This window comes from Trichomonas vaginalis, chromosome II (assembly GCF_026262505.1).
Source record: "Trichomonas vaginalis G3 chromosome II, whole genome shotgun sequence".
Taxonomy (NCBI): Eukaryota; Parabasalia; order Trichomonadida; family Trichomonadidae; genus Trichomonas; species Trichomonas vaginalis.
Genome location: NC_067204.1, coordinates 19,467,055 through 19,481,163, shown reverse-complemented (window position 1 = coordinate 19,481,163; position 14,109 = coordinate 19,467,055). Strand labels below are relative to the sequence as shown.

General features: G+C 33.8%; 7 protein-coding genes and 5 pseudogenes across 12 annotated transcripts, besides 2 other annotated features; 2 read left to right on the top strand and 10 right to left on the bottom strand.

Moving 5' to 3' along the window:
• Positions 1 to 259: 259 nt before the first annotated feature.
• Positions 260 to 297: a mobile genetic element.
• A 414-nt stretch (positions 298 to 711) lies between these two features.
• Positions 712 to 14,109: part of a mobile genetic element that runs on past the window's edge.
• TVAGG3_0573150 (uncharacterized protein) lies at positions 918 to 1,244 on the bottom strand (the record flags this gene model as incomplete). Its single annotated transcript, XM_051238867.1, has 1 exon — positions 918 to 1,244. The coding sequence occupies one exon, from the start codon at positions 1,242 to 1,244 to the stop codon at positions 918 to 920; it is 327 nt and encodes a 108-aa protein (XP_051096691.1).
• Positions 1,406 to 1,642, bottom strand: TVAGG3_0573140 (uncharacterized protein; the record flags this gene model as incomplete). The annotated part of the gene is made up of 1 exon (XM_051238866.1): positions 1,406 to 1,642. The coding sequence occupies one exon, from the start codon at positions 1,640 to 1,642 to the stop codon at positions 1,406 to 1,408; it is 237 nt and encodes a 78-aa protein (XP_051096690.1).
• On the bottom strand, positions 1,691 to 2,114 carry TVAGG3_0573130 (annotated as a pseudogene). Its single transcript has one exon. A coding segment is annotated over exon 1 (424 nt).
• Positions 3,782 to 4,209, bottom strand: TVAGG3_0573120 (annotated as a pseudogene). The gene has a single exon. A coding segment is annotated over exon 1 (428 nt).
• TVAGG3_0573110 (uncharacterized protein) lies at positions 4,539 to 5,043 on the top strand (the record flags this gene model as incomplete). Its single annotated transcript, XM_051238865.1, has 1 exon — positions 4,539 to 5,043. A coding segment is annotated over one exon (505 nt), but the record flags the coding sequence as incomplete, so codon positions are not given.
• On the bottom strand, positions 5,518 to 6,482 carry TVAGG3_0573100 (annotated as a pseudogene). Its single transcript has one exon. A coding segment is annotated over exon 1 (965 nt).
• Positions 7,277 to 8,678, bottom strand: TVAGG3_0573090 (organellar and viral DNA polymerase type B; the record flags this gene model as incomplete). The annotated part of the gene is made up of 1 exon (XM_051238864.1): positions 7,277 to 8,678. A coding segment is annotated over one exon (1,402 nt), but the record flags the coding sequence as incomplete, so codon positions are not given.
• On the bottom strand, positions 8,821 to 9,284 carry TVAGG3_0573080 (organellar and viral DNA polymerase type B; the record flags this gene model as incomplete). The annotated part of the gene is made up of 1 exon (XM_051238863.1): positions 8,821 to 9,284. A coding segment is annotated over one exon (464 nt), but the record flags the coding sequence as incomplete, so codon positions are not given.
• Positions 9,375 to 9,848, top strand: TVAGG3_0573070 (uncharacterized protein; the record flags this gene model as incomplete). Its single annotated transcript, XM_051238862.1, has 1 exon — positions 9,375 to 9,848. The coding sequence occupies one exon, from the start codon at positions 9,375 to 9,377 to the stop codon at positions 9,846 to 9,848; it is 474 nt and encodes a 157-aa protein (XP_051096686.1).
• TVAGG3_0573060 lies at positions 10,242 to 10,833 on the bottom strand (annotated as a pseudogene). The gene has a single exon. A coding segment is annotated over exon 1 (592 nt).
• TVAGG3_0573050 lies at positions 11,877 to 12,789 on the bottom strand (annotated as a pseudogene). Its single transcript has one exon. A coding segment is annotated over exon 1 (913 nt).
• Positions 13,291 to 13,761, bottom strand: TVAGG3_0573040 (integrase core domain containing protein family; the record flags this gene model as incomplete). The annotated part of the gene is made up of 1 exon (XM_051238861.1): positions 13,291 to 13,761. A coding segment is annotated over one exon (471 nt), but the record flags the coding sequence as incomplete, so codon positions are not given.

Genomic DNA, 14,109 nt, shown 5'->3' with positions numbered 1-14,109 from the left:
ATATTCCCACTCATTATATTCGTAAATTTTGAGGTTTATCCTTCGCTTTTAAGATCATTGAATTTGATTTTTATATAAAATAGTTATATATTAGAAAATAATATGAGTTTATGTGATATTATTTTTCAGAAGATTTTGTGTTCTTCTTCAAAATTTTATTTTTTTATTAAAAAGAATCTTTACAAAATATACATTTACTTTAATTAATATTTAAAAACGTGCTCTATCAAAAGTTCCAAAAATTCAATAGTTTAGCTTTTCTGAGGTGTCACTTTTGATGAATTTCTGTTTACAACAGAATATCTTAAATGTGTTGTGAATTATTCTTAAAAAAATTTAAAAAGCTTCTAAATATCATATATTTAAACAACAATAGTAAGGAATATTAAATGCATCATAATGTTAAGGAAAATCACTTAATAAATATTATGAAAAATTTGAAAAATGAGAGGAAAGCATATAATATATCATAAATGTATTCTATTTCTCACAATGTGTCCACTCAAAACTTTCCCGCCAAAAAGCGCAAAAGTGTCATTTCTATATGGAAGATCATAGCTGGAGTCACGCTCATCCATCCTCTTACTGGGATGATGTGCAGCCTTTGTTCTGACCAATCATAGTTCTGCTTCATTCATACCAGCAAGTGGTTCTGGCATCAGACCTCAGCTTGGTCTCCCATAAGAGCTCTGCAAACCAGAAGCACAATAAAGTTAGTATACATATCATGCGTACGGAGGCACTGCGCGCCTCCTTACCCATTATATGTGAATTTGACACTTTACGAAACCGTTAACGTATATTTTACAACACAAACGACAACACTAACTTAACCTTAAATATTTACAAAGCCACCAACCACTTCACCTCACTAACATTTTCACAAACGACTTCACTACTGTAAAAAATAAACGTTCTCACTTACAAAAGTATTGCAACTCCTCCCATTGCTGTGCTTCACACAATACTTCATATTCTTCAGTATCGCTGCTGTCGCTCCAATTGTCAGAGTCAAAGTCACTGTCAAAATAAATGTTAGTAAGTTTTGACAAAGCTAATGAAACACGTTTACCGTTTGTATCGTATGCTTGTATAAACTTTCCATTCTTCATTCCTTCATAAACGCTCAAACTAACTTTACCCTTTCTCCCTCGTATCTGATAGAATGTATTTTCACGAGGAACGAAGAACAAATTCTTGAACTCATGACCGTTGTAGTTTGTTATCTCAATAGTTTTCGTCATTTATATAAAAATAAAATAAAAAAAATAAAAAATGAACTTAAAAATTAATGATATCACCACCCTCACACGTATGAAAACATAGCACAAAAATAAATTTAGGTGAAGTGGTGAGATCTCACCTCTTTTTTCACCCGGTTTTTCACCCTGTTGAATTCATTGCTTTATAACTCTCTTCCTTTCTCCAACTCTTCTAACTTCTTCTTAAGTTCAGCAATGTTGTCCTCATGAAGTTTAATCTTCCTTAATATACCTTCTCTATCTAATGGTTGCTTTATCTTTCTAAACTGAACTCTACCATCCTTCATAGTATGAATGTAAAAACCTTCTGGAATAGTTCCTGATTTAATGTATTCTACCAAAAACTTTTGTTTCATTGCTTCAGTGACTTTATTTGTCATTTCAATCAAATAAAAATTTTAATATTAAATAAAAATAACGTTATTTTTTCAGTAAGGAAACGCAGGAGTTTTACGATTTATTTGAGGAGTAGGTTCTGGTTTAAATGTTGGAGTCGGTTTAGGAGTTGACTTTTGAACAGGAGTTTGTACTTCCATAGGTTCAGGAGTCATTGAAGGTTTCGCTTGTGAAGGCGTTGGTTTTGCTTGTGAAGGCGTTGGAGTTTGTTTAACTTCAGCTACTTCAGTATTATTTACAACATTTGCTTTATTTCTTTTCAACATCATAACTGCTCCTGCTGTAGCTAGCAAACCTAGTGGGAGACCATATCTTATATAAGGACTTGACCAAATGCTATTTTTGACAGGAGCTGGTGGAACACCTAACCTTGGTGAGACTGCTCTTTGCCATTGTGCAGCTCGTAAGAAATATTCAATAGGTGCTCCATAATCGTTTGGTAAAGTTTGTTTTCATAGATGGTGAAGGTTCACGAGAGCTTGATGAAGAACTCATTTATAAGCTTTAAAAATAAACGTTCATCCTTTATTCCTCACCGTCGTCCGTAGCTAAGTTATAGTCATCTAATCTTATTATTGGGATTCCATTAGCACGCACCTGAATGGCAAAGCAACAATCCCTCATAAATCCAATAAGTGGCTTTGGTACATTTTCAGTTGCTAGTTCAATAGGTCCTTTAACAGACAATTTGTATGTTATTGGAGCAGTAGATGTTTGACCTTGCTGGAAGCAAAAGTCCACTTCTGTTGGAAAACCACATAAGAAATGTGTGTTGTCATAGCTATCCCATTTATGTTCCACACTACCATCATCCACCAATGACCTCATAACATCTTCATTAAATCCTATCATATCATTGTTTGTATTGCAAGCGTTCGCAACCATTTCATAAAATACAGGTCCATATGATTTTTCAGGTTCTGCAGGCATATTTCCATAAGCTCCCATGGAAAGCTGAAGATATTTAAACTTAGGGTTCTCAAATTAACATAATAGTTGTCTTTCTTTCTAAATAGTGCCCAAATACTTTTAACATTAATAGGCGTATAAGCTGCTGTAAATGTTGCACTTGAACTATCTGTATTCTTTGAGAATGAACCGTCCATAGGAATCCAATCCATAACTTTAACAGGAAAACATAAAGCCTCGTTTGTATAATGTTCTACAAGTTCTGTATAAATGTTAGGGTCTAAAGAGAATGACTTTGGATGAATGAAACATTCATTAAAATCCATCTTTGTTCGAAATAGTTGCTGGTTACAGTTGTAATAGTAACTGTTCCACTAGCTTCTACTGCCTTCGTTATCATAGTGAATGGTTCATTCCATGGAACAAATTTATTTGTCGGTGGATTTGAATCTGAAGCAAATGCAACTTTAAGAGTTGGATTGAAAGCAATGATATCATTTACAGATATAGATGTGCATTGTAAGGCGTCGCTACTGAACTTTACTTTAAGCTGAATGTTTCCTGCAAAAGCTGGAATAAATCGAATAGCTTCTAATGGAAGGAATCTTCTAACAGGAATTCTTAAACGAAGCTTAAAATCAAATGATTTCCTGCTGTAATTGGACCACTAACAATTTGTCCTGTTCTGTATGTTCCCGAATGACTCCATACATCTTCATGTCGAGTCTTTGAGAAAACATCTACTTTCTTTATTTGTTCGGTAGTTTGTGAGTTTGAAGTTATATATGCTTCTTCTCTTGCGTTGTCTTGAGAATATACGATACGACCATTTGCAAGGATTTGATATCCAGCAACTGCATAGAAAGCGTCATCGAAACCAATCCAAAATCCTGGTGGGTTTGTTTTATTGGAACCTGAACCAATTTCTTTATCTACAATAAATTGACCTTCCATTTTATACGTAATGAATGTATTGTAAAGGTCCAACATATTTTCACCAGGAGGTGAGAGATTGAATGTTACCCATGTGTTATCTTTAGCAGTTCCAGGTTGTGATGGAATCTTTGCGTCAGAATATTTTCTATTAGTGTCACCAATTTGAACTGCATTGTCTATGATATCGAAATATGAGCGAATCTGATGAATATGCTCTGCTGGAGTAAATTCGTTTAGCTGTTCGTTCTGCATGTATTTACTTCAGATAAAATATCTATTTACTTCATTATTCTCACTCTTCTTCTTGGCATTCGTGTGGAAGTTGTTTCTTGACATTTTTAATGAACTGTACATTCTCTTTTGTCTCAACTTCTTTCACTGGCGGGTCAGGATTCTTTGACTCGGTTTGTTTTTCAATGAAATTCACGAACTTTGCAATAAGCTCTTGGTTCGTTATTGAAAGTACATCTGGCTTCTTTTCTTCTGGTTCTATTGACTTTTCAGTTTGAATAGAAGGCTTAACATGGGCTTCGCCCTCGGTGCCATGCACCTTAATACTGTCGCTTTCTGCATTCGCTAATGGAACCTTTCTTTTTCTTACGTATATTTTACCATCTTTACTCTGACTTACGTAATAGAAAGGATGTTGTATTCCTCTTGCGTCATTTAATATAATAGACTCTCGCTCTGATTTTGACAAGCTCATTTTACATCGGTTAAAGTTTTAATTTTGTTTTTTATCTGCAGTCAAATGACTCAGACAAGCCCTACGGACAAGACCCAAGGGGTCATAGATGTTGAAGCATTGAAGAAAGAAATTCGTGAGCAAATTTTATCCGAACTGAAGGAACAAAAACAAGAACAAAAGCCAGAGAGACCAAAAGAAAACTTAGTGAAAAACAACTTGCTGCATTAGCTGCTGAAGACAAAAGAACCCAAGACTACTGGCGAAAAAAGCTAGAAGAAGAAGCTGAAGCAAAAGCTAAAGAAGCTGAAGCAAAGAAAGAGTAAATGGTTTATTTTTATCCGAATTAAATGTATAGACAAATACCTTTATCTGTTGCGTTCAGTAGTGAAAACCCTGACGTCAAAATAAAGGGGAACAGAGTAACGTTTAAGTTTCCAACAGACTGGATTGTGAACATAAATGAAGAGAAGTACATTGGCATAACATCTATGTATATAACATGTGCTTTCAGAAAGGTTGACTTTATACTTCAAGTCGAGATAGAAAATGACGAACAGTCTTTAAGCGCCCAAAACATTCACATATACAAATACTTTAAAGACGATACAACATTGCTACAATGTATGATTTCATTTAATGAGATGTTCGAGAAAAAGTTTAACATTGAAGTACAAACTTTACAGCCTTTACGTGAGTTTCTTGCACAACTGAAAGAAGAAGGTAGTCAGCCACAACTTATAGACTTTCATTATGAATTTAATGAAAATGAAGATGGAACTCATGACTGTCAGTTTATTATATATTCACCATTCAATGAAGTAGCTAAAAAGAAAGAAAATCCATTACGTATAAGATTTCAAATCTCTGAACCAAGTGATGATTTCAAGAATGTTTTCAATTATGATGCAATGCTTCCGAGGAAAAATGAATTTTCAAAGATTGTAAACACCTGGCATTTGGGATAGAAAGCAAAGCTATATTATATTCAAACTTAAGTAAGGGAGTTGAAAATGAGTTCATTGGTCATACAAGAACTTCATCACTTCCTAACCCTAAATACTATAAATTAACTGGCTTTCAATCGTGAGTTTTGGATAGACATGTTCTCCACTCATGACCATAACTGCCCAGTGTTCTTACCTCCAGACCATAAGGACTGTCTCTATATTGAAGCACAACTCTTAAACTCTACCATCGCAGTATTGTAAATGACCACATGGGCTTCGCCCTTGCCGCTAGCGCTTATTTTTATCATGAATGGTCTCACTGCTGACAAAAATAAATGACCTCATTATATTTTCTCATTCATGACCTCAGAACTTAAGCTTTCTTATGAATGAAGTCTTAGTCTGAATAGAAAAGTTAAACTTCTCTTCAAATGCAGGTTGTAGCAGACTTACTAAGTCGAATGCAATCTCTTGACCGTCATAAAGTGCTTTATATAACTTCATAACACTGAACTCAGAGTCTTTGTTAAATTTTTCCTTGCGGAACCATTAAACCTTTATCTTCATCATAGAAACACTGAACAGAGTCAGGAAACATTTCATTAGCGGTTAAAGCAATAACATCTTGCTTCACACCTTTCATTCTGCAGTGAAATGCAACTTCATTTAAATCATTCGTGAGTAAGTCTATGTAAGTCTTCTTTCCACAAAATATTGACTTGTATGCTAAACTTTGTTTATCTTTTGTGATTTCTGCAAAGTCGCTATGAAATTGACCAAGGTTTTTACCCATGAGAACTCTTCCATAACGTTTCTCAAACTCTTCAGCTAAAGGAGGGATATCTTCATTGTAGAGATGCATACTGTCCGTATCGCTATAAAAGATGTCCATTCCTAAGTCCTCAGCAGTACAGAATACTTCACACATTATTCTCTTCGACATAGACAGAATGTTAACACCAAGTGGACAGAAGTTAAAGTGTCTGCAAATGCTTTCGTTAGCTTGAAAATAGTTTTATCTGAACCATCCAAACCTTCGAACTTCACTATATGGTTGTAGTTTCTGATGGCATATCTTATAGCATCTTTGTCATTTACTATGGTTATTTTTGACTCAATAGGAGATAGAATAGTTTTGCCATAAATACTGTTCAGAATGAGCTTTATATTTTCTTGCAAAGGATTTCCTTCTTTCTTATACTTTAACCTAACTCAAACAACTTCTTTACTTCATCTCTTATTCTAATATCTCTGTTTCCATCGTAATAGTATCCTTGCAACACTTCACATTTGACACCTTGATATTTTATGAGGTCTTGTAATGTTTATATGGTCAACATACATTAAACAGCAAGTGTTTGAACTTCTGGGAACGTTAAGTTCTGGATTTAGTTCAGGGTCACAAACTATTAAAGGAAAGTGTCTATGTATTCCAATCTCTGTTATTTTAATGAGAACAAAGAAGCCAGACATAAACTTTTCACCAATGGGTTCCTTTTGGTCGTCATCGAATAAATGTCTCATGAGATACTCTGTGCTTAACATTTCTTTCTTCATAACCTTTGGAATACCTTCTAAAGTATAAAGTCTTGCTATAGCTGATGGATATAATGAAACAGCGTCGAAATCGGCAATGAATTTCTTTTCGCTCTTTTGTTTCATGTTATCTGACAGCATACATCTTCCACCTTGAATACAGCGTGAAATAAACTCTCTTGGTTTATTTGAGAGGTCATATAAATTTCCATTCGGGAAGTACACTCTGTTCTCAAATAATTTGTTAGCAATTGAACAAATGCTAACGTAATCATAAACGTTTAAATCAAACTCTTTCAATATATCATTTCTGAACTTAACAAAACCTTCTCTTAAAATTCTTACATCTTGTTTGCAATAGAATGTACTATACTTTTCTAAATCGAAGTGGTTCTCATCTATTCTGCAGTTTTCGATTAAATCTATGTTTTTCATGAATGTATCCGCATCCTGGATAAACTTACACGCTTCAGAAATGACACCAGTTCTGTTGTCATTTGCTAACAAAACACTGCTGTAGTAGTTGTATGGAAATACTTCTTTCGGTCCTGTTTGTAAGTTAAACATAGCAGGAAATAGTTTAAGCTTCTTATTTATAACACTGTAAGAGTCTTTTATAATAATTGCCCTTCCTTTATATAAGCCAGTTATTTGCATTGTTCGTGAACCTTTAATGATGGGAGTTCCTTTCACTTCTGTCATGTGTCTTAAGATGAAGTTTATGTCATAACTGAGGTTATGGAAATATATTAAACTCTTGTCAGGAAGTCGCTCCAAAAATTCCGTTGCACAGTTCTGACCCCAAATGCTTTCACTCACTGAACCATCTTCACTGTCATAACAGATGTTAAAAGCTTTATGAAAGCCATCAGTACTGCACTCAAAGTCAGCAAAGAAAACGTGCTCAGGAATGAACTTGCACTTATTTTTATTTACTTCTTTTGACTCGGCTTTCTTCTTCAGTTGTACACAATACTTTGGAGCATATGTCAAATCATTAAATGGTGCAAGGTTCTGTTTATATAAGTCAGTCGTATATGTGAAAAGTTCTCCATAAGAAATAGGTTCGAAATATTTGCACTCCCACAATGTTTTCATAACATCCCATAACGGTGTTGTTCTATCATAACGAACTACATATTTGTTCTCTCTCTTTGTATAAATCTTCATCTGTTTCTCAATGTTCATTCCACCACACTCCTTCAAGATTTCTATATAGTTGCGAATGAAATATGTTGTCATTGGTAATCTTACATTTAGCATGTAGTGGTCTTCAACAAGAAGTAAGTCAATAGTTCGAACAGTTTCACATTCTTTTGGTATGTATCTCTTTATTTCATTATGTCTTGAGTCATTGAAGTAACCAATGGTAACATTAAATGCTATACCTGTTGCGTCAGAAATTTCTTGTACTTTACTTTGAGGAAAGTCTCTAACACGAATGACTTCTCTCATGTGGTCAATAGTTTCTTCATTTACTCCAGCCTGAATGCAAGCATAAACGAAGCAGTTATCTTCTGTCATAAGTGTTGCAGTTCTTTTGTTCAGTTCATTGAAGATTTGGTAGCGTTCAAGATTTATAGGTAATGTGCAAAGATACTTCCAGAACTGACCGCTTCTCTTCTTATAAAACTTCTTTTCACCATTATCTTTCCAAAAGCTTTCTATAAGTGCTGGGTTTCCTGTTTGCTTAAGAGCTTCCAAAATGGCTTTCTGGTCATTTGTCAGTGTGCTTTCATCTCTATATGGTCTCTTTTTTGGTTTGCCTTTCTTTACATCTGACATCGTTAAGCCTTCATATTCTGTTAAATCATACATCTTTATTTCAGTAAGATTCTTTATGTTTGTCAAGAAGAAGTCATAGTGCATTTCAACAATACCTGCAGCATTTGCTTCTATCTCTGATATAAAGTTCTCCTTCAAGAGCTGATATAGTAATGTTCCAATATTATTGAGGTTTAACGTAGAACATTCATACTTTCCACCAAGTTTATAACATATCATCCATCTTTGTTGGGAGTTTATTTTAATCTTCTCTAAGAGTCTCTGAAAAACCTTACCGAAATGTTTGTGTAAGTAGTCTCTGTTTGGTTCATCTAAAGCTTCGATGTTAAAGTCAATGAGTCTATTGCCTGTCTTAACATTCCTCTTCCTATTCTCTTCATCTTTCTTTAACCATCTCTCACCTTCTTTTGGTTTGTCGTCAATGGAACGAAGGACATCGTTAGCTTTGCGAACTTGTTCTATAGCGCTCTTAAACATCTCTCTTCTCTGTTGTTTCAGTGTGTCGTCTCTTCTTCTTGTTTCACCAACGTTTGCATTTGTTATGTCAAACATTTCTCTTCTTACTTCATGAGGTACTGAACGTCTATGATATAAGTCAATAGCAACGTCATTTAAAGGAAATGCTCTTGCATGGACTTCGTCCTCGCCGCGTTGCGGCTTTATGAACTCATGAATTCTATCATAACTTATTGCACCATTATAGTCATTGAGGATGTCAGCGAGTGCTTTTTTGTTTGTTGCGTAATGCTTTGCAACATCTATATTAGCTTCTGTAAGAAGTTGTTTTATTTCCGAGTGTTCTAACTTAGACAACTTCCGATACATCTTTAGTAGGAAATAAAAAAATATTTTTTGAAAAAATTAGATTAGATTTTTTTAAGTTATTTTTCAAAATAATTTAATATTTTTATTTTAATGAAACACATGCAAGATTGCAAGTTCTTTTCATACAATGCTCTCGCTACTGCCATCAAGAATGAGTTCAATAATGCTTCAAATGTTAATGTTATCTTTAACAAGAAGTTTGTGAAAGAATCTAAGTTTGGTCAGTATGTCAGACCATTAGCTATCGTCATTGACCGCAAACGTTATACTTCACAAGAGTTAGCAGTAGTTTTGAAACAAAAGAGTTTCTTCGTGAATGTCAAAGATACTCATTATACTGTCATAAAGAACTCTAACGTTGACTTCTTCAGTATTGCTTTAAATCTTTCCGAACAGAAAGAATATAAGAAGGGTGAAACATCTGTGAAATATTATCCTTCATCTCTGAAGACAATAACGAACAAAGATGTTATACAGAAATTCTTACCAAAGGTTGAAGAAGCTTCTATTGACATTGACGAAGGAAGTGAAATGGTTGAAGAAATAGACCCTGAAGCTATTTAAGCAAAAATATATTTTTGGTTAGTCTTCATATGGATATTTTACAACAATTCCCCAATGTATAAACTTTTCATACGCTTTTTCATAAGCTTTATATACCTTCAGAAATTTTGCATAATCTTTAGAAGCATTTAGATATTGTTTAAATGCTTTGTATGTCTTCAGAAATTTTGCATAATCTTTTACATGTTGTTCGTTCTCTTCTTCTGTCATGAGTTCCGAATATTCTAAATTCATGTTCTTTCATATGAGATAAAATTTTATAAAAAAAAATAAAATTAGCTTAGATTTTTTTATTCTTCCTCTTTGAAGTTATTGAAATATTCTGTTATTTTTTCCTTCAGTAATGTTAAGTCTTCCTTGAATGTAAGTATTGTGCAACCTTTGATGTCATAGTGTGTTTGAGGAAGAGTATTTTTGACAATTTCCTTTATTTGTTCATTCGGTGTCATTGAAATCGGTAAGTTTTCACGATAGAACCAGTTTCTGTCAGATTTATATATCTTAGCTAAGTCATAAAAGCTCTTGTTGTTTCTTCTGACTAAATGTAACATAACCATATCTTTATCTTCTTCTTTCTCTAACTCTTCAGTATATATATCATATACTTATAACTCTTTTCCTTTCCTTTTGGTACTGAACGCGGTATTCTTTTCTGTATGCTTTTGTCTTTGGATTCAATGACTTCATCTTTTGCTTGAAGTTTCTTTTCCATCTCTCCACGTTCTTCTTTATATAGTTCATCTAACATCATGAAAATATAACAAGCATAACGAGGTGAAGTCCACATTGCTACAGCGTTTACTAAAAGTCTATGAACATAATAACCTTTCAAACCAGGAGCCAAATTCTTGCGATTTTCGTACGGAATCTCTTCTCTCGGTTTTCCGAGGGAAGCAATCATATGAGGAAATTCTTCTAAAAGTTCTTTTGTCTGTTGGTTTTCAAACCAATGATATGCTTGCTTTGTAGAACGAAGAGCGTTCATTATACTTTGCATCTGGTACATATCGTCTTTGACCGAACGAATGAGTCTCAATTGTTTTGTTATACTGTATGTATTCGTATTCTTCATTATGGCTTCATGAACGATAGCAATTGTTGTGTTTCTCTAATGTTGACATTACTGTCTTTACATACAAAATAAAAAAAATTGTTAGAAAAAAATTAGCGTTATTTTCTGACTTTCACAAAAGACCAAAATAAACGCTTTACATGTATTTTTCAGCAACTTCGTCAAATAATTTTATAGCTTTATCTATCTCATCTACTTCAAACGTTTCTTTACCTTTCGTGGGAGCACCATACATTTTCTCAAAAACTTCAAGCAGTTCTGTTTCAGCAGCTCTCATATCATTAACAAACACAACCTTGACTCTATTGACTGTACTGTCATATCTTTGAGTTATATTATATGTCCTTCCTATCTTATATCTTTTGTGTTGAAGTCCTTCGGTTTCTGAACGATATAAAGTAAGCCTTCACTGCAACGTTCTGAGTCGAATGAACCATATGTTATGAAGTTATATCCAACAACTGGGTCTAACCATAAAAAACTATTGGTATAAGACTTTTGTCTATAAGATATGCTGTGTTCCATGAATGCTACTGATATCATAAGCTCAGGATTTCTTGTCAAAATTTTCTGAGTTGAAGCATTTCTAACCCAGTCGTTTGTTTTCTTTTCAGATGGAGATATAATGTCTGACAAAGAATATTTGTTGTATTTCTTTGAGTATCTTACGTTTAAATCACCTATTCTAACCACTTTGGTGTCATTGTCTATCTTTCTAACTGTTTCAAACTCAATGTTTGTCATTACTGTCTTTACATACAAAATAAAAATTTTTCTTAGAAAAAAATTAGCGTTATTTTTCTAACTAATGAAATTCATTATTTTTGTGCTGAATTCAATAAAAATAATGTTTAGGTGAAGAGGTGAGATTTCACCTCTTTTTTCACCTGTTTTTTCTCCTCTTTTTTCACAAGCGTTTTACATGAATTGTACGATGTATATTTGAAATCCTAAACAATTTCGTAGCTTCTATTTCTTCTTTTAGTACATTGAATGTTTTAATCATGCCGAAAGTCTCTTTATATTTCTTCTTGACGTCAGACAGAAGGAAATCTTCTGCTGTTGGATAGTTTTTATTAAGAAATGTCAACATATCCATTTTATCTTCTGCTGGCTTTTCTGCTTCTTTCTTTAAGTCTGCATAGTCGTTTCGCATTCTTTCTATCTCTTTGACTGAGTAGTTATATTTTCTTATTGCTGCTTTACATTTTGAACATTGCGGCATCGTTTTTGCGTTATACATTGAAACATTACCAGCTAAAACAACTAAAGCGTCAATTGCTCTTCATCTCAAACATAGCGGGTCTTATTTGTTCGTTCCATACTTTGCCTCTTCTATCTTTATCTCTTATTTCCCAAACACATTTTGCAACTAATGAAACAAGTTATCGTATGTCTTAAATTCTTCGGATTTGTAAAGGTCAGAAATTTTTTATAAACCATGTCGCAATCTTTGTCCATAACTTTATGGTTGCAATGAAAACCAAGGAATTCATAATTTACTTTACGTATGAATTTCTTAATTTCTACTGAGTCAGTTGCTTTGACTTCAATTTCGTCGAATTCAGGAATAGTTAGTTTTTGCTGCTGAATTTCAGGTAGTTTAGGCAAATGGTCGATGAGGTCCTCCATTTCATAAAGATACTGTTCATTTGTTTCATCTTTCGCACTACAGTCTAAATTACTTGTTAAAAGTTCTTGCTTTATCTTCTGGATTTCTGTTTCAAAAGTATATGAAGAAGGAATAAAGCTTTTCATCTCTATCAACATTGACGTAGGATTCATGACTAACGAGTTTGGTGCTGTAGTTGTGGACAGAGTCCCGCCGTTCGCAGCTTGAATTGTTGTTGTACCGATTGTTGAAATCATATCTTTTATACAAAATAAAAAAATAAATAAAAATAAAACTAACTTTATTTTTTCTATCTTAAGGAAATTCATGAAAATTCACGAGGGTGAAAAAACAGGTGAAAAAAGAGGTGAGATTTCACCTCTTCACCTAAACATTATTTTTGTCTGATTTACATCTAATGAAAAAGTTTGAAAGAATTTTCTTATTCTTTCTGGCATATTTTTGTCTTTCCAGTACTCCCGCTCTAATGGTCCCAGATGTGTTGGCTTCGACTCTCTCAAGTTCTTAGATGGTATAACATCTTCAACGCCTCCTTCATATCTTACTTTATAAGTGTCATCGTTTATGTTATAGCCAAGTATTTCAATAACCACTCCTCGCTTTGCTTCGTCAATGGTTTCAGCAAGTTTGCCATTACTACTTTCAACTAATTTATGACGAGGATAAAACGCAATAGAGTCGTCGGCAGCTTTTATAAGATATCCATTACCTTGCGTAGAGTCTACGATATAATAGTTTCTACTTAACCTTAAACGTTTCTTTGTCAACGGTTTGTCGTCAAGAACTACACGAACTTTTGTACCAGGAATGAGGGTAAATTGTGTTGAATTTCTGATATTTTGTGTTTGACTTCGTTTCTTTTGTATATACTTTTCTTCTTGTTGTTGTGTCATTGAATTTGGTGTATGTCCTGTTGTAGAATGTGTTGAGGAATTATATACTTCGAGAAAATGTTTCATTGTTTCTTCGGTAAAGTCTCGCTCTTGGTTTAAATCTCTGAGCGTTCTTATGAAGCGGTTTATGATGCCGAGTATGTTATGGTTATGGTCTTCAGTAGTGTAGTGAGTTATGTTATGCTTAATGAGAAAATCTGTGATTTCATTGCTGAGGTATGCACTGTCTTGGTCTGATGTTAAAGTACTTGGGCTATGTTCTGCTACAAACTTTTGTAAAACTCTTAACACTTCACGAGTTCCTTTATTTTTCATTGGATATGCATATGCTTTGCGAGTGTTAACATTAATGAAGATGAGGAATGGTGGCTTTCTTCCTTTCTTACTCTGAACGAGAGTGTCAAATTGGTATGTGTCAGGAGTGTTGGAGTAAATTGGTAAAAAGTAGTCGTAAGGGTTTATTTTTGTTTGATGTACAACATTTTTGTCAAAGAACCTTTTCACTTCAGCTCTGTTAGTAAATCCCCAACTCTTTGCAGCTTCATTGAACTTCTTAAATGACCTCCATGGATGTTGTTCGAATACTTCTTTCAAGCTCATTTATGTAAAGTTAAAGATTTTATTCAAGACGGTAAGCCTTGACCCAAAGGGTCTAGGCTCAAG